Below are 24,236 nucleotides of genomic sequence, written 5' to 3' on the forward strand. Positions count from 1 at the left end.
GATTAAAACATAACATGACTTTCGTCACTAGGTAAAGTTAAACTTGGTTGAAGCGGAAGCTTCGAGATATAGATAGGAGAGATATACTCGAGTCGAAATACCAAACGTGTATAATCAAAGTCTATATGGCAAAACGACTTTTGTCTCAAAGTATGAGATAGAATAGATATACTTTTGAGTGATAGATAAGTTCAAGTCTCCACATACTTTTTTGTTTATGAATTTCCACCGGTTCCTTGAGTAGTTCTTCGTCTTGTATGATGAATCGCCATGGAGTTCATGAGATCAACTACACTTTCTATCCTAGTCCGAGACTTAGCTATAGTAGACTAGAAATCAAGACTTATAGTTTTGTTCACTAACATTGACAAACATGCTTGAAATAGAAAACATGCGAGTTTGACCGAGAAGTGCTCTAACAACATTGACTTCCCTTCACCAGTAGCATGAAGAGAAAATTTGAGCATAATACGAATGGCGTCACCAGTCAGTTAGTATGCAGCACGACCCATCCTCGCGAGGATTTGATAAAACAGCGGAATCTCATGATTGAAAAGAGGAAGAGGAACACCAGCCTTCAGTTGTCCGAGTGAAACAGGCATGCGACTTGCACTCCATGATCCCTCCAAGATCACCTTTCCACCCAAAGGAACAGTGGGAGATGAACCGGGCGGAACAACGATATTGAAACCATTATCCTTGAGTGAAGCCGGATAGCTTTCATAACATCAGACCACTTCTTGGAAGGTTTTCGTTTGGGACTGTATGGGAATGTTAAAACTTGAAGAACAATAACAATGACGGAAGAAAAAACACAAAAACCAATGAACTAAAGCAAAAATTGTAAAGCTAACTTACCGGGATGATAACGAGGCAGCAGAAGCAGGAGAGGGTACATCTTGATCCGCCATAAGAAAAACCAGAAATGAAAAGTTGGAAAGAACAGAGAAACGTTCGAAGGAAGGAAAAGAGAAGTAGAGGAAAGAGAAGAAAGAAAAAGAAAAGAAAAACTTACCCCATTTTATCTCTCTATTAGATATTTATCCTGAGAAGAGCCGTAAAGACGTGTCGCCTAGAGAGGAAAAAACCGTCAACACGTGTAGTAGTTACACGGAAACTGTGAAAGCATGTCGGGTAAGATGAAAAGACAGGGACATCGCGAAGATTGATGACTTGAGAATTCTCGCATTCTTCCACTTAAAGAAGAACAATGCGAGAAAAGGCAAAATGTGGGGGAGAAATATCGTACGGGACAAGATCACAGCTTCGCTCCAACCAAAATTATCCCAAGCAGCCAAAAGATAATAGCTACTAAGAAATAAAGCGAAGGATAATCCCGCGGAACAGAAAGAAACGTACGAAGAAGAATAACACGACATGAATAAGGCAACAACTATCTCAAACAGAAGGGACGTGAAGAAGAAAGTATCAGCGCGATAAGATAGGTAAAGCTCTCAAAATCCTGACTAATAAGACAAACCAAGATAGAATCCCTCAATCAAAGATCTTGCACGTGAACATGGCTGTCCTCCACTGAGATATTTGTCTATACAAGGGTTAAAATGATAGGGAAGAGGGGGAGGTTCATTAAGTGAGTAAGGAACTAATCCACCGAGAGAGAAACAAGTTTGTAATCTACTTTCATCTTTTATGTCTCCATTGTTATATGAAAACTCACCTTGAATCTCTTGTAAGAACACCACCATATATTCAATATAAAGTGTTTGTGAAGATCATATTAGTGTTAAAGTGGTGCATATTATCATTAATGTTTGAGTTGATCCAAATGACTTAAACTTTGTGTTATTGTCATTATAACGGGCGTAGTTATGGGATTTTCGGCAACTAAAAAGGAGACGTACCACGGGCTTCAACGTAATTATAAGGCACTGAGTTAGCCCGTTTCCCTGGTCAATGTAACCTCACTTTGGACACAAGCCATTTTGAGCTTAAGATAATACTTTGTAATCTTCGGAAAAATAAATGCAAACTTCATCCGCAGATTAAAGTCACCACCATTGCATTAATCTATAAACATGACGAAAATAGTTAATGCGTACAGTTACAACTTAAAAAGTTGACTAAACTTTAATGTTATTACACCAAGAAAATGCTACTGTTAGACAAACTTTTAGCTATAGCCTTGAGTCGTGAATATGATGAACACTGAACCACGCACTTAACCTCTGCAATTAAGTTTTAGCATAATGCAAAAGTTGATGATTTTCCTCGAATGTTGACATGTCTTCCTCTTCTAAACTTATCCAGGCTTCTATTCCGGTACCACATTTTGTGTCCATGATCAAAAGAGAGTTTTTGTATTCACCAGTAGTATTACAAGCTATGCAACACGGTTTTCCCCATCCAAAATCAGTTTCATAGAATGGAAACCTACTCAAACTACTAATCCAACATACCTGAACTTTGATACCCCCATCATCATTACCACCGGCACTGATATTCCTGAGATGAGACGAGTTTCCGATTGACTTTAAGAAATCAATATCACCATCTTTGAGTTTTCTTATGTAGTCTCCATTGATCTCGTTTATTGCTGCCCTTAGCTGTCCTACTAATCCATCCAATATCTTTGCAAAATCGTTGCTATTCTCGTCGTCATTACTCGTTGCAGTAGTCATTGTTTCCGCTGTTGCATCCATTATGACATTCCCGAATGATGCTTGAGGCAGTGGTGGTTCTAACCTCGTTCTCAAATTCACAGCAAAGTTTACCAAGGATTTGAGTGCCACCGGTGTTTTTGTAGATGGCGGAGAACTGCGACGCATTTTGACCCTATCGATATCGATAAAGGTCTTCCAAATCAGTGCGGATATGGCCTCAACACGAGTTGGGTATTTTGAAAACACAGAGATGCCACTTCTTGACGCTGCAATAATTTCACGGAGGGAAGCTACTCCGGCCGCATGGAATATGAACCTTTTTGTTATGACATTCTCTCCTTTCACCGCATCATCAGGTTCAAATGGTGGTACTTGTCTCTCCATAGGTAGTGCTGGGAAGATGGATGACGAATCGAAAGTTGGATAAACAATCTCTTCAGTCTGTACGCCACGAGCATTGGATGCCCAAGCGTTTAAGAATGTCATGGCTGTACACGCATCGACTACCTTGTGTGATAAACACACACTAATGGCTACTCCGTCGCAGTCGAACATATTCACCTGAACAACCAACTGAGCTTGTTTAGCAGCACCATTGATATCTGCAAGGATATGAGATGGACTAAGTTGGTGTACTACATCCACACTCATAAAATCAGACATAAGGCCATGAACTTTAGTTTCGATATAATCGACACCTTCATTTGTACAATCAACTAAGATGTTATCTTTGATTCTACCAGCGATAGGGAAGAACTTAGTTAGGGTTTCAGATAATGATTTCTTGAGAATATCTGATTTTCTACATTGACTGCCATGACTCGAAAAGGGATGATCATCATCGTTGGAGTAAAAAATAAAAATGGGCACATAAAGAGGTGGAAGAAGTTGATCGAGTAGGGAGAGTTTGAAATTTTTAAGGTGATGAGGGATTGGTGATGAAGGTTTGACGATCTCTTTCGAAACGATTTCGACCTCCATGATTATATATATATATGTAGAGAGAGAGAGAGAGTAAGAAACTGAGAATGGTTTAAAAACTAGATTAGTGTGTGTACTCTGTTCAAACTTGCTACATATAGAAGAAGATAAGGCTTGATTGGATTGTAGTATGAATAGATGATACAAGATCCCCTCCAAGCAAACTTACAGAACCCAAGGATATCGTGTCCAGGCACTCCTTGTATTTTGTCTTTTTATTACTACTCTATTACCTAGGCATTGGCTACGTAAAAATATGTGTTTTCTCTGTCAAAGTTATTGTTTCTCTTGTCTCGGCAATAAAAGACATTTAGACATGGGAGGCGCTAGTTAGGATAAGCATGCACAGCTAGTGTCGCCGCAAAAGATTGTCGATGCATGTCGACGTCGCGTGGTTGCATTACCCAAACTACTAATGTAAAGTTTTAAATCGTGGGAACTGGAACCTGGACACAGGTTTGTTTTTTGAACGGTAGGTAGTTTTGTTAAGTGATCACATCATATGCATGATTTACTGATTCAACCGCATCGCGCCATATGTATGCATGCAAAATACGTGTAAAATTAGTAGAACTGTGGAGTGTCATGATTATGTCTCTATTGATAGCTGTTGGAAGCACGTAGCTTTGTTGACTTGGGCGCCTGGTTGGCCAGTCAATGGTTTTTTTTTTGTTCTTTTTTTTTTGATGCATAGTCAATTGTTGTTGTTGTTTTTTTTTTTTTTTTTTTTTTGATCAATTGGAAGGAGTCAATTGTTGTTATCCGCTACTGATTTGCAAGAAAGAGCAATGTGCATAGACAATGGATAAAGATTTTTAATATAAGATAGATTATACATTTTCGGTGGTAAATCTTGTAACAATACAAGTTTGAAGCTGGAACTAATTAATGGACAATTGCCTTTTTTTTTCTCTCTTATTCTTTCTTTTTGTGTAGCTCTAACAATGAATCTTAACATGGTTAAATTGGTGGATTATCTAATCTGGAAAGAAAGAAATTCAGAAGTTTTTGATCAAAGGACTCAACCGATGAAGAATACTGCAAACAATATCAAGTCCCTTGATCGGTGCACGGTTGTCCATCCTTCGGTGATTACTTCTGCTCTCTTTATTTGGGATACTCAAACACGCATCGAGTCTACACGTGTTGTATTTCCTTTGTAGATAGTGTTTTCTCTTTCAAGTGTCTAATTTTTTAGAGATTTCCGTTTCTCTCGTAACTCTATTTTTGTACCTACTCTTTGTTATGGACAGCTTAAACATCATTTGCCGTTATCGGCCCTCCTACTAATTGGCACCATGGCAATTAGCTGCAACAAACCGTGTCATTAATTAGTCAATACAAGAATAGTTTTTGAGTTAGTTCTAACTTGAAAATGAGTCAGTTATTTGTTATCCGAGTGATACGTAATGGCTTAGTGGTACGGTACTCTTTTGAAGAAAAGAATGTGATTGTTAATACTAACTTCTTCTCTTGATTGCATTGAAAAGAAAACTCTGTTACAAACCATAAGAATGGCATTTCCTTATTTCTCTCTTTTTTTCTGCCTTTCTAACTTAAAAGTCTCTTCCTTTTATAGGAGTGTAAACTTACCGGAAAAAAAAACAAAACTATGAGTTTAGAACTCATCTAAACTAGAAATCATATCTAAGTTAGGAAACCTCAAACTTGTTGATCAAACAAAACTTGTCGACCAACTTCTAGTATCTTCTAGACACTCTCTAGCCTTAATACGTTTCATTATTGCTACGATACTACTGTATCATGGTTCCCTTTTTTAGGAAGCAGGAACTGTTGTGTAAGCTCTGAAATGAAGGTGGGAAACTCAGCTTCACCCTTCCCCTTGTTGTACCACTTTGCTTTGCTTAGTATCTGGAATGTACGTCCCACACGAACTGTAGCACGATCTCCTTTTCGGGTAGGCGTCACTTTTGTCTCAACAATGCAATCTTCTTTGAGAACTTCCTCTCGTTCTACCCCTAAATCCTCTACAGGTGGTAATTTAAATTCTTGATCATCCTCTTCATTAAGTAATGGAGGTTCAAATGAATATAAATACTCTGTATTAATGACAGAATACATCCGCATATAAGGTGGTAGATCCAACTGAAAAGCATTATATCCAAATTGCTTCAATATTTTGAATGGTCCATAATGTATGGGTTTAAGCTTCTTTCCTTCACCCTTAAGCCGCTCTTTCTCTTTACGTAGCCATACCAAATCTCCTTTAGAAAAATTACAAGAAGCACGATGTTTGTCATGTTTAGCCTTATATTTAGCTTGCGACTTTTGTAACTGAGCTTCTACTAAAGTATAAATCTTGTTTATTTTCTCAATAAAACTTTTGAGCTCTATTGTATTCTTCTTCTGTTGATGTTATACCTTGTAGGGTAGAAAATCCATATCAAATGGACTCTGAGGTAAATAACCTAGACAACTTCAAATAAAGATTTCATAGTAGTCCCATGAAAAGATCTATTAAAGGAGAACTGTGTGAAAGGTAAACTATCATCCCAAGTCTTAGGATGTTTAGATTGATATCCTCGTAAAATATGAACCAAAGTTCTATTCACCACTTCTGTTTGTCCGTCCGTCTGAGGATGAAATGCAGTGCAATGCTTGAGTCTTGTTTCCATTAGATTGCATAACTTGGTCCAAAATTGACCTAGAAAGCGACTATCTATATCAGAGATAATGGAAGTTGGTAAACCAAAATGCTTCCACATAAGGTGAAAAAATAGCTTAGCGGCACCTTCTTTTGTCACCGTCTTTTTACAGGGTATCAAGTTGATCATCTTGCTGAATCTATCAACGACAACAAAGATGTAATCATTCTCTGCTTTAGTCATTGGAAAACCTCCGAGAGAATCCAGTGAAATGCTTTCCCATGGTCTGGTAGGAACTGGTAATGGCATATACAATCTCTCTTCATATTAGATGGTTTTGAAGTATTGCATAGAACACACCCTCGAATATACTTGGAAACATCGAGATGCATTTTTGGCCAATACATATACCGTTTTAAATTGAGTAATGTCTTCTAGATACCAAAATGACCATCTATATAATTGAGTAATGAATTATATCTTCACCGTGTGGTATACATAGAGCAGTACCTTTGTACATTAACCCATACACTAAGCGGCACCCACTTGAATATCCTTGATTTAATCTCTTATACTCTTCTCCAAAATATTCTTCTCCAATATATTTATGAGCATAATCACTTGTCAATAATGGTTGAGTCTGCATTGCTACAAACAAAGCCATACTAGAAGGTGGCCTGGATAACATGTCAGCCAACTTATTTTTTATTTCATGTTTGTATTTGATGTGAATACCAAACCGATCCAAGTAAGATTCCCATTTCATATGTCGAGCCTGTTGTAATTTCGATTGAGTCTGAATATACCGTAAAGTTTTATGGTCAGTGTGAACCACAACTTGTTTTCCCAACAGATATGGTCTCCAATGCTTCATAGATTGATGCGTGGCATACAACTCTTTGTCATATGTAGGATAATTTTGAACTTGTCATGTGAACATCTCGGATTGATATGCGACTGGCTTTCCATCTTGTAATAATACTTCCCCTAAAGCATAGTTAGAGGCATATGTCTCCACTTCAAAAGGCCTCCGTAAATTAGGTAATGTCAGAACTGATGCTTCTGAAATCTTCTTCTTCATTAATTGAAAAGTATATTCATGTTTAGGATCCCATTTAAATACGGTATTAAACTTGGTTAAACCATGTAAGGGTGCGGCAATTTGAGAGAAATGTCGTATAAACTTGGGTAAATACTAATAAGCCCCCAAGAAACTTCGAACTTCAGTAATTTTTGTAGGTGCTAGCCATGCAGAAATAACAACAACCTTTCCTGAGTCGACCTTAATCTTTCCTCTCCCAATCACAAGTCTAAGAAAAACTAATTCTTGCGTACCAAAATCACATTTATTTTCATTCAACCGTAAATAATTTTCTCTTAATAAGGACATCACCCTGGACACATGAATCAAATGCTCCTCTCATTTCTTTCTAAATATCAAAATATCATCTAAGTAGACGATGCCAAAATCGTAAATGAAAGTTCGTAATACCTCATTCATGAGTCGCATGAAAGTATTCGGTGCATTGCATAACCCAAAGGGCATAACGAGCCACTCGAACAATCCTTGTCGAGTCTTGAAGGCAGTCTTCCAAGTGTCTTCTTCTTTAATCAGCACCTGATGATATCCAGATTTGAGATCAAGTTTGGTGAAGAATATTGCATTTCCTAATCGATCAAGAAGATCGTCGATCCTTGGTAACAGATATCTATTCTTGATGGTAATCTTATTTAAATCCCGATAATCTACATAGATTCTCCATCCTCCATCTTTCTTTGGTACAAGTAGAACTGGAGAGCCACAAGGAGAGCAACTTGGTACTATTACCCTTTGTTCAAGTAACTCTTGTACTTGTTTCTTAATTTCTTCAGACTCAGTTATAGAGGTTTTGTATAATCCCATGTTTGGTAAGGAGGCGTCTCCAATAAGTGTAATCTCATGTTCCACAATTCTTTTAGGTGGTATGATAACCTCTTATTGAAATAAATCCACAAGCTTTTTCTTTAGTGAACTTATCTCAGTTTCTTGTTGGGTGGAAAGTGTAGTATGCAATGTTACTTTCCTTTCATAGGTAATAAAGTGAACTTACCACAAGCGTTGATCAATCTCTTGACTTGGTTTGCGGTAACCATTTTCACGGGTAAATGGGTTTTGATAGCCAGAATCCAAAATTCTTTTCCATCCTTCTTGAACAAATAAGCACGCTCCCTATGATAGAGAACGATATCCCGTTCCCATAAATATGGATTTTCAAAAATTACTTGCGCTATATCCAAAGACACAACATCACATAAAACTTCATTAATAAACTTATCAGTGATAGAAAATTGGAATCGACATTGTATTGTTACCTGAAGTTTAGTATCCTTTTGTATCCATCCCAACAGGTAGGGTTTTGAATGTGGAGTTGTTGATAACCCCATTTGCTCCACCAGTTTTCTGAAATTAAATTCTTTTGGGTACCAGAGTCAATGATGGCCTCGACAATGCTTTGTTTAAATTGAATCTTGACATGGAACAATTCTTCATGTATATTCCGTTGTTCTGCGTCTGTTAGCTTTGTCATCAACAAGAGTTTTGGATCTGGTTGATCTATTTCAGATATTGTTTCGGTATCCACAACTTTTGCTATCATAGTGTTCTTCTTAAAACTTTTTTGTCGTTCAGATTCACACAATTTGTTTGGTTTAAGATGGGGATAAAGGGTCCAGCAAGTGTCTTTGAGATGACCTTTTTCCTTGCAATGCTCACACACCTTTTCTTCTCGTTCAACTAATGGAGACTTAACCTTACTTGTCTCAATTCTTCTTTGAGTCTTATCTTCTCCTCTCGTAGAAGCTCTCTTGTTGTCGGATCCGGGTGCACGTTTATCTTTCTGCTCAACGCCACATATTTGTTTATAGCATCTTCAATGTCTTGTAGACTGAAAATTTTCAACTCTCTTCTTATATAATCTAACAGTCCACCATTGTACTTCTAGAAAGTCTCATCACTAGTAATATCCACGTCCAAATTCAAAGCCTGGTTGTAGAATTATGTAGTGTAATCTTGAACACTTTGTTGATAAAGTTGTCTGAGATGCTGCCACTTATACCATCTTTCATCCAAATAACCCATAGGGTAAAAGTGTTTTCTCATGAGATCCTTAAATTGTTGCCAAGTCATATGCTCTATTTCATATCTTTTTTGTAGGCTTTCCACCATGTTGAAGCATAGTTTGACAGTTTCAAACTTGCTTTTTGTGACTCAACAAGTTGGTGTACTGTGAAATATGTTTCCAAATTATCCAGCCAACCATCAAGTTTTTCAGCTTCCATGATTCCATCAAAAGAAAGCTTGAATTCAATTTTCATTCCTCCATATGGATTTTTGTTTATTACATCATCATCATCTTCTTCTTCTTCTTCTTCAGATGTGCTTTCTTCATCATATTTCTTTAATTTTTCTCTTTTTCCCTTCGTACCTTCTTTTCTGTGCTTAGTTTTGAGAAGTTTTGGTTTGACAGCACTTGTTTTCATGAACGCAGCAAAGGTATCTACTAAAACTTGTATCTTAAGTTCAAGTTTTGCAAAATTTTCCTCATATGTTAATTTGGAACTCTTATCATCTTCACTTCCTATCTTGGTTTTAGTACTTCCTCTAAGTTTCCTTATATCTGGTAGAACGACAATATCTTCTCTTGATCGCGTATACTGTTTTCGTGTTAAGACCATGCACCACAACTAACCCTTAAAGTAAGAACATGAATCTGATACCACTTGATAAGTAATCGATCAGTAGTACCTAGAGTCAGTATTGTTTTGAATAAAAGATTAAGAGAACACAAAGAAAAGAATAATTAACAGAAAGAAAAGAATGTGATTGCTACTACTAACTTCTTCTCTTTATTGCTTTGAAAGAAAAACTCAGTTACAAACCATAAGAATGTTGCTCCTTCTTTCTCTCATTTTTCTCTGCTTTCTAGCCTAAAAGTCTCCTCCTTTTATAGGAATGTAAACTTACTGGAAAATAAATAAAACTTTGAGCTTAGAACTCATCTAAACTAGGAATCCTATCAAAGTTAGGAAATCTCAAACTTGTTGATCAAACAAAACTTGTCGACCAACTTCTAGTATCTTCTAGACACCCTCTAGCCTTAACACGACTCATTGTTGCTACGATACTCTTTTATCACAGAGTACTGTATTACCGGACTTAAGTGTGTCTGAATCAGAAATTAGGTCTAATTCAGATCGCAAGTCTAATTTGACAAAAAAAAGATGCAATCGATATAATATCTGACTCGGGCCGTATCAGATCCATACCCTGAGTAAGTGAAAAAAAACACTCGGAGATTCATTCATATCCTATATTAATGTTTTTTTTTCTTTTATAAACAAACATTTCATTAAGAGCTAAGGAAAGTTATATACAGTAATATCACATCCATTTACAAGAGCTTCTTTATCAGAGAGTTTTAGGGTGTTGTGGTGGCTTCTAATTAAACTGGTGACCGGCACAAAATAACCCTATTGTGATATGACAATTTTCTGTAATATAAATTATGCCAAAGCACTTAAAATAACGGTAATAATGTAACAAAATGACTACTTATGAGCCCACGGAAAATTGGGTTCTAGGCGGCCCTGACAATACTTGCGGAGAAAAATTGCATATAACACAGTGGTGTCATGTAGAGTACTTAAATCCAGGAGAACTCAAGAATTGGCATCGTAATCCAACTGCTCTTATTAACCCATTTAATCTTCCAAAAAAACAAAAACAAAAAAACAAAGAGATTATTAGAGAGAAAAAAAGAGAGATATCACAGAAACATGATAAAATAGGTAAAGGAAAAAACTCAGATACTGTTTTTTTTTATCTGTAAAGACAAAGATAAATTGATCAAAAAAGCTAGGGTACGAAAGGGCTTGTACCACCGGGAAAGAGTACGGAGAGACCAAAAGAAAAGATAGAGTAAACTATCCTAACTTGAGCAAAGAAGAAAAGAAACCAAATACAGAATAGCAACAAACTATGTGCACTAAGTTTAGCTGAAGTAAGCTCTAGGCCAGTTTTGAATCACTTCAGTAAAAGATAAATCCTGAAATTCCTTAAAAACCAGACACCAAGTGAACATGAGATATTGAGCTTTGCTAATGATAGTCTCCTTCGAATGAGTCTTCCCATGAAAAACTCTAGAGTTTCTCTCCTTCCAAATACTCCAAAGAATCACAGCTGGAATGATACTCCATATTTGAGTTTGAATGTTGTTTACTTGTGGCAGAGACCAAGCAAACATCAATGAAATAATATCTGAAGGCATAGTAAAAAACCAATTGAGTTTCTCAGTAAAGTAATTCCAGACCTGTTTGGAAAACTCACAGTGAATGAAAAGATGATCCACTAATTCATTGTTGTTACATAAAGCACAATCTTGTGGAACATCCATTCCCCTCCTTCTAAGCATATCTCTAGTCGGAAGTCTTAAATGTGCTATAGTCCAAAGGAAAAAACCTATCGATGGGGGAACTTTCAGCTGCCATAAAAGTTTGAAATTTTTTTGATTTGGAATCATTGCATCTTCAATTAATAACTTATCATCAGTAGACTTAACAGAAAAAAGTTTCTTGCCAGTGAGAGACCACTCCAAAACATCTTCTTCTTGAGTGTTGATTGTGACATTAGCAAGTTCAGCCTCCAACCAGTTCATTTCAGTCTAACATTTGAAATTAATCTTCTTGGAAGGCCCAAATCCCATCTCAAGCCATCAGCATCATCAGTGAAGCAATCTGCAACAAAACTGGTTTTTTTCCTTGATATAGCATATAAGTTAGGAAAGGTAGACTAGAAACAAGTAGAGAGAAGCCAATTATCTTGTTAGAATCTGATTTTAGTGCCTTTGTTCATCTTAAACTTGATCTTACTTTTAAAAATATCATTGCACTTCATAATCCGCTTCCAAACAGACCTGCCAAAAGAAATATTAGGAAATTTTGAAAGCCATTCTACACCATCAGTTCCATACTTCTCCTTCATAACTTCCTTCCATAGAGCATCTTCTTCTTTTGCATATCTCCAATGTCATTTAGTTAACAAAGCTTGATTCATTTTCCTAAAAATTTTAGAAGAAACTCAGATACTATCAAGTAAGAACTGCCACCATCCAACATAAAACAAGAAATAAAGCAATTGGTAATATCTATCTTACAAAAACAAATGGTTTTGGAACTATCCGACGGTTTCAAATGTGCCTTTCTGACCGATCTACGGCTCTTGTTCTTCTCAAAAGTGCCTCAAATGCAAAAGATAAATCTCGGATAAAAATGCACCCCTATTCTAAGCCCTCATCCAACGATCCTAAATATCCCCCATTCAATTGCATTAATATCACCATTATTTCTCATTCATAGGTATTAAAGTTGGTTTATTAATCCCTTGCGAATTTGACATTTTCTCCTTTAATTACTCCCCAGAATGGCATCGTCGAAGGTTTCTTCTTTGTCCGTTACACCGTAAAAAATACTTGCAGATGTTTTTCTATATAAATGCTCAATCAAATCTCTTTCCAGGGTTAGTACGGTTTCTCAAAGGTTAATTTGTCAAAATGATTCTTCTCATCATTTTTATTTGACCTGATTTAAATTTTTGGTTTTTTTCCATAATTTAATTTGTAAGCTGCAATTTTTTTAGAACTTTTTAGGTTTCCTGTGGTTAGATCTTTTTTCTTTAATGATACGATTTTTTTTTGAAGCAGGTTAGATTACGATGGCAATAGAGTTATGGAAACAAATGATATATTAGGAAACCTCACCCACATCGGGCTCATTATTAAGGTTTTCGATTGGTATATTTTGGGTTTCTTTATCATCTTCCATTTAGAATTTCTTAATTTTTTGGATGTTATTTTGCAGATTTTGGTTGGTATATAATAAAGGAGCTACCATCCATCTCAGAGAAAGGAATATGGAAACAAAATCACAAGGGAAATGAATGAAAACACTGTTGCTGGCTTAGTTACAATGCTGGACGCACACAACTGGCTAAGCCAAAAATTCAGAATGTGGAGGGATAGGTACAAACAAGATGAACTAAGCGATGTTGAATCCCGTCTTATTGGTACACGAAAAAGGAATGCGAGGCAATACAATCTTCCAACTACATCTGAAATTGCTAGGATTGTAGTTGATGATCCCGATTCAGATGGAAAAAGGAATAGTCATTCAGCTAAAAAATGGTTTATTGATAGATATATCCGAGTTGCATCCAAGTTATATGGCATTGCAGAATCCACTGTTATTTCCTTATGGTGAAGATGGTTTTCATATTGATATTCCATATGAAAAGAAAATTAAAATGGTAAGAGACGACTAAATAGATGATGAAATAGGAAATGGAAAGAAGAGAAAAAACATAACTATGAGGGAATATTATGCATTCAGATTACAACAAAGAGCAAGTGAAGGTCAAACCCTTCTCCGGGGAGGACGACTATTCCAGCAGTATGTGGTTGTTGCTAATGCTACAATTGAGCAAAGCAGATTGCAGAGGGTTAAAGGCCATAAAAAAGAAATACGTTGTGACTTATACAACGGCATAAAAGAAGCCGTCAGTGCTGGAGACACTAAACCCGGTAGCGCTGGTCGAGTAATCTTACCATCATCTTTCAGAGTTGGACCAAGATATATGATTCAGCATTAGTCGCGTATTTCACATCAAATTGAAACAGTTAATGTCGGACTTGGTTGGAAGCAGACATTTCGGAGAAGTGCAAGGAGGTATATTTCGAAACTGATCATTTGATAAATAAAGAAATATATATACATAACGTTAGCTACATATATTTAGAGACATATTAACATTTTGTTTTAAATTACAGCTCTTTATACTGTTGAATTTCGAAAACGAGGATTACCCCGTGCTCATATATTGTTGTGGCTTCAACCTAATGATAAGACAAGATCCGCAGTACATATTGATTCAATTATATCTGCGGAGATTCCAAACCCAATGAAAACAAGGATGGATACGATGCAGTCTGCCAGTACATGCTCCATGGTCCATGCGGACATGCAAAACCTGACTCTCCATGTATACGCGGCAAAAAGTGCACAAAAAAATTCTCAAAGAAATATAGCAACAAAACATATCTTGATGATACGGGATTCGTAATTTATAAGAGATGTCAGGCGGATTGGGGACCGAAAAAGGACGGAATCAAGTTAGATAATAAATGGGTTGTGCCATACAATCTAGACTTGATAATGAAATATGATGCACACATCAATGTGGAAATATGCAACTGTAGGGGTATGACAATTAAGTATTTGTTCAAGTACATCCACAAAGGGAAAGACATGATAACTGCAATTGTTGCAGTATTTCCACCTAGTAACAAAAATTCAGAAAAACAGGGTGCAAATAACAAAAATTCAAACAACCATGGTGTTGTGGAGGAAATACAAAAGACAAGTAAGGACGAGGTCAATACATATCTCGAGGGTCGATACCTATCAGGATGCGAACGTATATGGAGGACGCTTGGTTTCGAGATTCATTATCGAAATCCAAGCGTAGAGAGGTTACCGTTACATCTCGAAGGGGAATAGTTAGTCTACCACAACGATACCGATGATTTAAGAGATGTTCTAGAAAAGGCGGATCCAGATGCATCAAAATTCATTCAATGGATGAAAGCTAATAGAGACCATGAAGATGCAAGAAAATGGACATAAGTAGAGTTTCCTAAGCATTGGAGATGGGACCAAGGGAAAAAAACGTGGACAGTAAGGCAGAGGGGAACCAAAATTGGACGTATCTACTATGTCCATCCAACTGCAGGTGATAAATGCTACCTGCGTATTTTATTGAATGTGCAAAGAGGCTGCCAAAATTATGACGATATTAAAATAGTGGGTGAGACAATTCATCCTACATTCAAAGACGCATGTTTGGAACTAGGATTATTGGAAAATGACGGTGAATGGCACCGAGCCATTCGGGAAGCAGCAGAAACACATACAGGCAAGAGGTTACGTGAATTGTTTGTGATAATATTTCTGAATTGCAAAGTAACAAAACCTAAAAAAGTGTTGAATGATAACTTGGATCTTTTAGAAGAAGACATCAAGTACGAACAAATGCAGTTTTATGGAAATTCAGCACGAAATCTAAGGGATGAAGTCTTGCAAAACTATGCACTACAAGCCATTGAAAAGATTTTCTGGAAACATAATCGAACCTTAAAGGAGAATGAGTTTAAGGATATACCATACCCAGACATGTCTAAATTAAAGGTTCCTAACAACACCCTGATTCATCAAGAGCTGGACTATGACAGAGATATTCTAATGGCAGCTGCAGAGGAGTTGAAGAAGGGGTTAAACGCAAAACAGGCATTGGCGTTTAATGAGATTTCAAAATCAGCTGAAGGAAAGGATGGACGGATATTTTTTGTGTATGGAAGCGGCGGGACAGGTAAGACTTACCTTTGGAGAACCCTTATTTCATTGCTACGATCACAGGGTAAGATTGTGCTAGCGGTTGCTTCTTCGGGAATAGCGTCACTGCTGCTACCAGGTGGTCGTACAGCTCATTCCAGGTTTAAAATTCCTATAAAACTCAATGAAATATCGTGCTGCAATCTATTTAAGAAAACACCCCTAGAAGAGTTATTATGCGAAGTAGATTTGATCATATGGGATGAATCACCAATGATACACAGAAATGCACTTGAGGCAGTTCAAAGAGATCTTACTAATTTAATGATGGAAGCGAATGGCGAAAACAAGTTATTATTCGGGAAAAAACCACTGGTGTTGGGCGGTGATTTCCGACAAATTCTGCCTGTGATTGAGGAAGGAACAAGAGAAGACATAGTAAATGCTTCTATAAGCAAATCTAGATTATGGAAACACTTTACAGTTTTTGAACTAACAGAAAATATGAGACTATCCACCAGAGATACATCACAGGACGAAAGAGATTAAATAGAGGAGTTCGCAAAATGGATTCTTGATGTTGGAAATGGTAAAGCACCAGCAATCAGCTTGGATGGATCGGAAGACAAGGATTAGATACAGATACAATCAGACTTACTGATTCATTGTAAAGAGAATCACATTTAGACAATAGTAGACACCATGTATCCAGATTTTTTGAAGAAACTGCAGGATAAGAATTACCTTGTTGAACGGAGTATACTGGAGCCCACAAATGAGTGTCTTCACAATATAAATACACATGTCTTATCATCTGTACCAGGTAAGGAATGTTCTTGTTTAACTCATAAGATCAATCTACTATGCTATCTGCATTTATATATCATTATTCACATATTGTATCATGTATGCCAGGAAAAGAGCATACGTATTTAAGTGCATATTCGATTGGACCAGAATCATCGGAATTTCACTCTAGTGTTGTTTTCTACGACAAAGAATTCCTTAACAAGCATGAGGAATCTGGGATGGCAAGCCACAAATTAACTCTAAAGGTTGGAGTACCAATTATGCTTCTGCGGAATCTTAGCAACGCTGATGGGCTATGCAATGGAACAAGGTTAATTGTCACCCAATTAGGAGAAACAGTCATTAAAGCTGAAATAATCACAGGTCTGGGAACTGGAAATACAGTTTTCGTACCAAGGATACTTATGACTACACCTGAGACAAGTTTACCATTTATTCTACATAGAAGGTAATTTCCAGTAAGAATTTGTTGTGCCATGACAATAAATAAGGGTCAGGGACAGAGCCTACCAAATGTAGGGGTTTACTTGGAAGAACCTGTTTTTTCGCATGGTCAACTTTATGTGGCGATTTCAAGAACCACCAGAAGACAAGGCTTAAAAATATTGATCAAGAAGAATGGGAAAGAACCCGACGGGTATACACAAGATATTGTGTTTGAAGAGATATTTCAAAATCTCTTAAATTAATAAGATCATTTGATCCTTATTTTTGATTTTGTTGAATATTTGGGGTTCAAATTACAAATTAACTCAGATTATTCAAGGCTTTTAGAGAGCTCTCTTTCATGAAATACTATTGTTCAAATACAATTGATATATAATGCATGTTTGCTCAATTTCAAACTGCTAAACCATAGCATATGACTCCAACCAACTAATTTGAAAATTATCAGTTATAAAATTAAAATAAAATTACACAGAAAATTGTAATTGATACCTGATTATCAATTAAAGAATACATTCAATTCTTAATTCGAAGATTCCTCATTTCCAGCAACGATTCCATTGATCGATTAGTGTAAAACCACAAACTAATAAGAAAATAAAATAACGAAATTAGGTTAAAAAATCTTGCAAATTCTACAGATTTAAAAATAATCCAAAACATTCATAAGATGAATTGTAATATTGTAATGGCTATATACAAAAGAGTGTATCCAATTCTTCATTCAAATCATGTCTTGTCGACAGATTCAATTGTTAACTCAGTTTTCATTTTCAAAAATGACAGAGAGCTTATTCTAACGAAATAGGAACTTCATAGAGGGATTATTCTACGTAAGTAAGAATCAATACCGAAAAAGCATAGTCCATTTACCAAGCCCGTTTCCATTCCGACGAAGCCCGTTTCCATTCCCTGTCTGCGCGACGCATGGCCTCGCACGGCTTAGGATTTTAAAGGTTTTGATTTCACAGGCCCATCTTCAACCCACTTACAATTAAATGGGCTTTGCATGAGAATATGCTAAAACCCTAATTTTATATCACTTCCAAAAACTATATATTTTTGATGGCTTCTAAACTGAGTCGACGTATATCAAAAAAGAACTCCTAACAAGTCCTTTGCGCATGTATTCCAGAGGTACGACAATAACTTCTTTATTTTATCGAATTTTTGTTTAAGAATTTTAATCTATTTAGCATGTTAAAGTGAGTTATTTTGTGATTTGAACCCTGAATATTCAACATACATATCCAATCCAAGTGTTGATTTCATGAATCCTAAAATAGATAAGAACGAAGAAAGTGATGCCAAAGAATTATTTGTTTGTGATGCTACAGAACTAAAGCCCCATCTTTACAACCCTAAAAAACTATACAATTTTGGACTGCCAAAAATAGTTCTCAGAAAAAAAAATCCTGAGTTTTATCAACTATGAAATTATGCAATTACTAGATCAACAGCGCCGCAAATTAGAACGCACTGAGTATTATCTTATCCAATATTTTCCATTTATGGGATTTTTAAGTCAAAAACATGATCACATACAATGGGTGCACGAGCGGATTCAGGAATTAGACATGGTCCAAGAAAGAGACTTAAACAAATTAAAAAAAGACTTAGAGGAGAAGTACAGAACCAGCATTAACAGGAAATGGGGCGAAGATAGAATTACCCAACGCAAATTCAAAAAATCAACCAGAAAAGGTTCATGGCTTATTAATTATCAAACATTTACATGTTACTTTGTTTTCAGATCCTTACAAGAGGTATGTTTTTCTGACTAAATCTCATGCTGCTTTTAAGAATACTATTTTGTTTAAAACTAATTAACTCAGGTATATTGTTGTATCTAATATGTAGCTTCCTTGCCTATCAAATCTTCCATCCACAGTAAAAGACTTAATGCAAACTTCGGAATCAACAATACTTAATTGGGAATACAACTACAGAAGGAACTATTACTTAAAATTTAAGGAACAAACATATTACAGCGAAGACATACTGAAGCTAAACCCTCTCTATAAATTACCCGAGGTAAGATTTCCAGTCAAATTCCTTGACAGCCAGCGATTTGAAGGTGTGCCTAAGAGAAAACTCGAATTACGCATTGGATCCACAGTAGAGATAATACAGGCCAAAGAGTCATATTTAGTTATACCGGATGAACCGGCAGCCAATAGCGGTGATGTACGTACAGTTATGAAACTGAATGATGTCTATATCGGTGCTAAGAAATTACGTCAAGGTGGTGACCGTGTTTACGTAGACAGACAAACATCCTACGCATATTGCGAATCATTGCAATTCGTCTTACACAGGAGGCAGTTCCCTATAAAAATCCATGAACAATGGGAGAAACAGAGGAAAGGAATAAAAAAACATAATAGAAGCGCACGTCGCCTAATGGCCAAGATGAGACCCAGTTTATAATTCATTAAAGATGGGAGCAACAGAAACATACTTTCTTTTCTTTTTTTTAAGCAGTATCAATTGTTTTGGAAATGTTTTACTTTCATATTGTTTAGGAATGAAATTTGGCAGTTTATAATGCCAATAAATTTGGTTATGAAATTTCTGAACTGTGAATATTTTCTATAGGGCTTATTCATTATGAATCAATACGCAAGAGGCTGGTGGAAGCTCAATACGCATATGTCCATTATGAATATAAAGGGATTATTCTATCGAAAGTTCACCATGCATATGTCCATTATGAATAAGTACATTTCCGAAAATCTGAGTCCATGGGCGCAAACCTAAGTCCGTTTCCAAAAATGTATTCAGATTAAAAACTATGTATACCTCTAATAAACTAAAAGACGTGAACCCTAATCTCATATTACAAAGGTAATAGCATAGCTTCTCTGCTGTTTTTTGTTTTTTTCCTTTTTTTCTTATAGTCGTGGGTAACACCTGCATTAATACTTTATTTTGATACTGATATGCAGAAAGAAGCATAAAATATGGTTGAAGAACAAGAATATGCGAGCATAAACACAGTCGATGTATCTTCTTTTCCGTTTGCTACAGAGTTTTTGAACACTTTGGAGTTTGACAATGTCCCACAACATCTTACTTGACTCCAAACAGGCATGATAATAGTTAATATTCGAAGATTGTCGAACAAAGTGCCAACAGAAACACACTTCTGGTGACTCGATTGTCTTTGAAAGTTATTGAAGCTAGGATACTAACCGGAGTAGATGCTGGTGAAATTATTTTCATACCGACAATTGTATTCAAGATATCCTATTATGTAATGGGTTTGCTGAATATTATTTATCGAAGGGAGTTTCCAATACTTTTAGCCTAATAGGGGAGGAAAAAAAAAGTTACGATTTCATCAGTTATTATGAAATAAATTTATCCATTTTTACATTTTTTTAAAAATCTTGAAATTGCTCAATATTTCATTACCAATAATTCTTCCATCAAAGTCCTTCCACTCAAATGGGTTGAAATACCATGCGTTTTCTACAATTTTTTGTTAAGATTTTCTACAAGTTTACCATTTTTATCGAATCCACCAAAAAGTAAAAAAATGAATCTATATTAACACCTAATTAAACGATTTTTCTACCATACTTATCCGATTGCTGCAAAATCTTACATACTCTTAGAGTTTTCTACAAGTTTTTACCATAGTTATCAAATATGCCAGCATAAATCTTATACAAATCTTGACTTCCACGTTAGGGTTAAGTCACAAACCAATATTATATATAGATAAATCCAATGTGATTCTCAAACCAAACGCAGACATGGCGGTGAAAAAACTTCGAGAGTATGTTGATGAGGAGATTCTAAGAAGGAATGTTGTTCATAGTGAAAAGGTTGGTGATTACAATAAAATGGATTTGATCATATCAACTGAGGATGAATTACTGAATATGGTGACTGCCATCTCATATGTGAATCTTTTGGAAAACAAATTCCAAAACAAATATTTGGCTCATACAAGCATCTTGACACTTCAACCTGAAAAAGTCATGGAAATAAACACAAAGATGGTATCATTGTTTCAGGGGCAAGAATATGTATATCTGAGCATGGATTACATATCATTTGCTTCTGAAAATTACAATGCCAGTGTAGAAATGTATCCTCGAGTACTGCTGAATCAACTGGAGTATACACATATGCCAAGTCATAGACTACAATTGAAAGTTGGAGTACCAATTGTTCTTCTCAAAAAAATCAACAGGAGAGAAGACGTTGTTGAAGGTACACGTTTTGTTATAACAGAATTAGGGCCATAGGAAATTATAGCAGAAGTCCTAACCGGTTCTGCTGCTGGTAACATGACAATAATACGACGAAAGCCAATGATATTGGGTAAACACTGTAGATTATCAGGTATCAATTTCCTATTAAAGTATGCTTCGCAATGCTGGCAGGGACCAAAACCTGCGAAACGCTGGGTTCTACTTAAACACTGGATCTTATAGTCAGCATTCAAAGTACATGGTGTTTCCAAAAAGGAGGCAATGTACGGGAGTTTAAAGTTGGAGGTTACAATTATAAAAAAGGAACATCCAGCAAATCACTATACGGGATCCACTGTATACAAGCAAAACTATGAGAATTTACAGTTCATAGATGATGCTATCGACCAGACCATGACTCATGCCAAGACAATGGATGGTTAGGAGACTGGAGGTCAAATAAGATTTAATATTTTGAGCATACCTAGGTTTGATTTTTTTTTATTTTTTTTACTTTGAGGTCAAATCTTCTATATTAATTTTTAGTGTATTTTCCTTTGAATAATTGTGTAACTTTATGTGTAACAATACTGGGTGCTCATAAAGATACGGTCTACAACTAAACCTTAAATCCTAATAACGTTTCTTGCTCTTAAAGATACGTGGTATGTGGTATAAAATTCCATGCACAATCTGAGATCTTTCGATAGAAAATTGATTTACCTAATTCAGAAAGCTTTCCATGGAGGATCAAAAAAAAACATACACAAAGATTCCTTGGAAAAGCAATAATAGCATTACCTGCGTACTCGAATATATAGGCCAATTTTTCACAAACGTCGATGCCATTGAAGAACAAGGTGAAGTTCATCAAACATGTGAAAAGGAATCTTTAGAAGCTGTTGTCAACAACGCCTATCCAAACATACAAGAACATACAAAAGATCCTGAATATCTTAGAAATACAATTATCGTTGCACATACTGCTGAAAACGTAGACAGAATCAATACCCATGTAATGTCTCTTTTGTCATTAGACGAGCACATATATGTAAGTGAAGATTTACAGGTCGACAAAAGCAAACAAAATTACAACAGAATGGAATATTATAACCATCAGAGCATCCTGAACAAATTGGAGTACCGGGATTCCCATCTCATGTGATCCGATTAAAAGTTGGGGTACCAATAATACTGTTAGAAGACATGCACGATGAAGAACTTCAAATAGGTACCAGACTATGTGTGACCTTATTACAAAGTGCAGTAATTCAAGATCGAGTACTAACAGGTGGACAATCAGGAAAAATAGTCGACTTATTAAGGGTTCGGACTGCTAAGATGGATGATGCATCTCAAACGAATTTCAGTAGAAGGCAATTCATATTTGTTATGCATGTCACATAGAAGATAGCAAAGCACAGGCCCTGCAAAATGTAGAAGACAAGAGCGACATGAAAATGATAATTATAGAAGACAACAACGACAAAGACAAATACAAAAAGGTCATATACACACTTAATGTTCGGAATGCAAAACCGAAAATCAATGGATGATTTTCTTTTGTTACTTTCGTACATGTTCTTTATATATTTTCTTTGCTTACTTTGGTTTGATTTTGGCCATAATGAATGATGTTCTTTATATATTTTAATTATTTTCATCATTTAGAGAATTTACATGTTTGTTCTATATACTCAGCTAATAACCGCAGATAGTAATCTATTACCATTAAATGCCACAGTGGAAAAGACAATGGCCAACAATGACATATAACACCCGTCTTAAAGACTCGTCTAGGTGATTCAAAACACCCACTTTCATGGACTTACGAATCTAACTAAATTATTTAAATGAATCTAAGAAAATCTAAATATAGTTATACTATATTAATCATATTTTGTGACCATAATTATCCAATTGTATCCGATCTAAAGAAATGTAAATCGAAATCCAAAAGATTTTGCCGTGGCTAAAAAGAAAAAACCTAAATTAACACGGAAAGCTGAAAGCTATATAAACTGGAAACTATGATATTAAAAAAATATGAAATAAAAATTCCGTGAAGAGAAGGGAAGATGTCAAAGCTAATCAATCTTGGGGAAAAAAACATACTTCAAGCCTCTAGGCTTTTAGAGAAAAAAAAATCTCCAAAACAAAAAAAACATAAGTTCAGCAGATATTTAATTATTGTATATATATATATAAGTAAATATATCTCATAGACTGATGTTTTTTGCTTTTGGTTTTCTAAACAGCGTTACTCAATCACATGCAAAGCTACGATCAAGGGCATCAATAAATCATCAGAGTGGTACTATTCGGCTTGCTAGAAATGCAAAGGAAGGCATGCAATACTGGACAACACACTGTGGTGCTACAACTGCGAAGAGGAAGTCAAGTGCCCAGAGACCAGGTAAGTAAATATTAAAGAACATAGAACTGATTAATACAATATGGCTTAGGGTAAACTAAAAAAAAAAACTTGTATGGTTTGGAAAAATAAATAAAACAAAATATACTTGCAGGTTGTTATTAAAGCTAAGGATAGAAGATGAAAATGATGCAGCAATATTTGTTGTGGATGGAGAAACAGCTGAACAGCTAACTGCTATCCAGCTGAATGAGATCAAAGCATGCATAGACGAAAAAAAAAAAACGCCACTTAAGACGCGTAATAGCTGAGAAGATTAGAGGATACGAATGTATCTTTAAGCTAAAGGTAACTAAGCTGACATGGGGGGCTAAATGTTTCGGTGTGGAAAAAATTGTCAAGGTGAATACCCCAAACCCTACATCACATCAGATACTAATGCCAATACAAACAGTTCCTTAAAAGGTTACTAACAAGTTGTATTTACAGGTTACTCTTCCTAAGATATCAAAGCGAAGACAGGTCTTATCGGATACCGATAGTGACTCGAATGAAAGCTCTACCGACTCCGATGTAATTTATCCGGAGACACCTTCAAAGAAAAAATGTCGCAGGAAGCTAATCATGATATCTTACAGTGAATCAGAAGAAATCAAACATCCCGAAGTGGTGATCATATCAGACGACGATAGTTAGGATTTTTTTTACATCATTCTTAATATTTTCTTTGGTATTTTCTCTCAAGGACCTTGATTGTTTTCTTTGTTTAGCA

The 24,236-nt window shown here is 35.8% G+C and overlaps 2 protein-coding genes across 2 annotated transcripts; one reads left to right on the forward strand and one right to left on the reverse strand.

Annotated features, from left to right (window-relative positions):
• Positions 1-2,192: 2,192 nt before the first annotated feature.
• On the reverse strand, positions 2,193-3,602 carry LOC113360788 (salutaridinol 7-O-acetyltransferase-like). Its single transcript, XM_026604250.1, has one exon. It carries the CDS (start codon positions 3,600-3,602, stop codon positions 2,193-2,195), a length of 1,410 nt encoding a protein of 469 aa, XP_026460035.1.
• Positions 3,603-14,926: 11,324 nt separating this feature from the next.
• Positions 14,927-17,189, forward strand: LOC113358855 (ATP-dependent DNA helicase pif1-like). Its single transcript, XM_026602578.1, has 2 exons — positions 14,927-16,451; positions 16,544-17,189. Exon 1 carries the CDS (start codon positions 15,329-15,331, stop codon positions 16,175-16,177), a length of 849 nt encoding a protein of 282 aa, XP_026458363.1. The 5' UTR covers positions 14,927-15,328; the 3' UTR covers positions 16,178-16,451; positions 16,544-17,189.
• The last annotated feature ends 7,047 nt before the right edge of the window (positions 17,190-24,236 follow it).

Source organism: Papaver somniferum, chromosome 3 (genome assembly GCF_003573695.1).
Source record: "Papaver somniferum cultivar HN1 chromosome 3, ASM357369v1, whole genome shotgun sequence".
Classification (NCBI taxonomy): Eukaryota; Viridiplantae; Streptophyta; class Magnoliopsida; order Ranunculales; family Papaveraceae; genus Papaver; species Papaver somniferum.

Bases quoted from the DNA above. Each gene is read 5' to 3' on its own strand.
- LOC113360788 (XM_026604250.1), bottom strand. From the start codon at position 3,602: ATGGAGGTCGAAATCGTTTCGAAAGAGATCGTCAAACCTTCATCACCA.
- LOC113358855 (XM_026602578.1), top strand. From the start codon at position 15,329: ATGCAGTTTTATGGAAATTCAGCACGAAATCTAAGGGATGAAGTCTTG.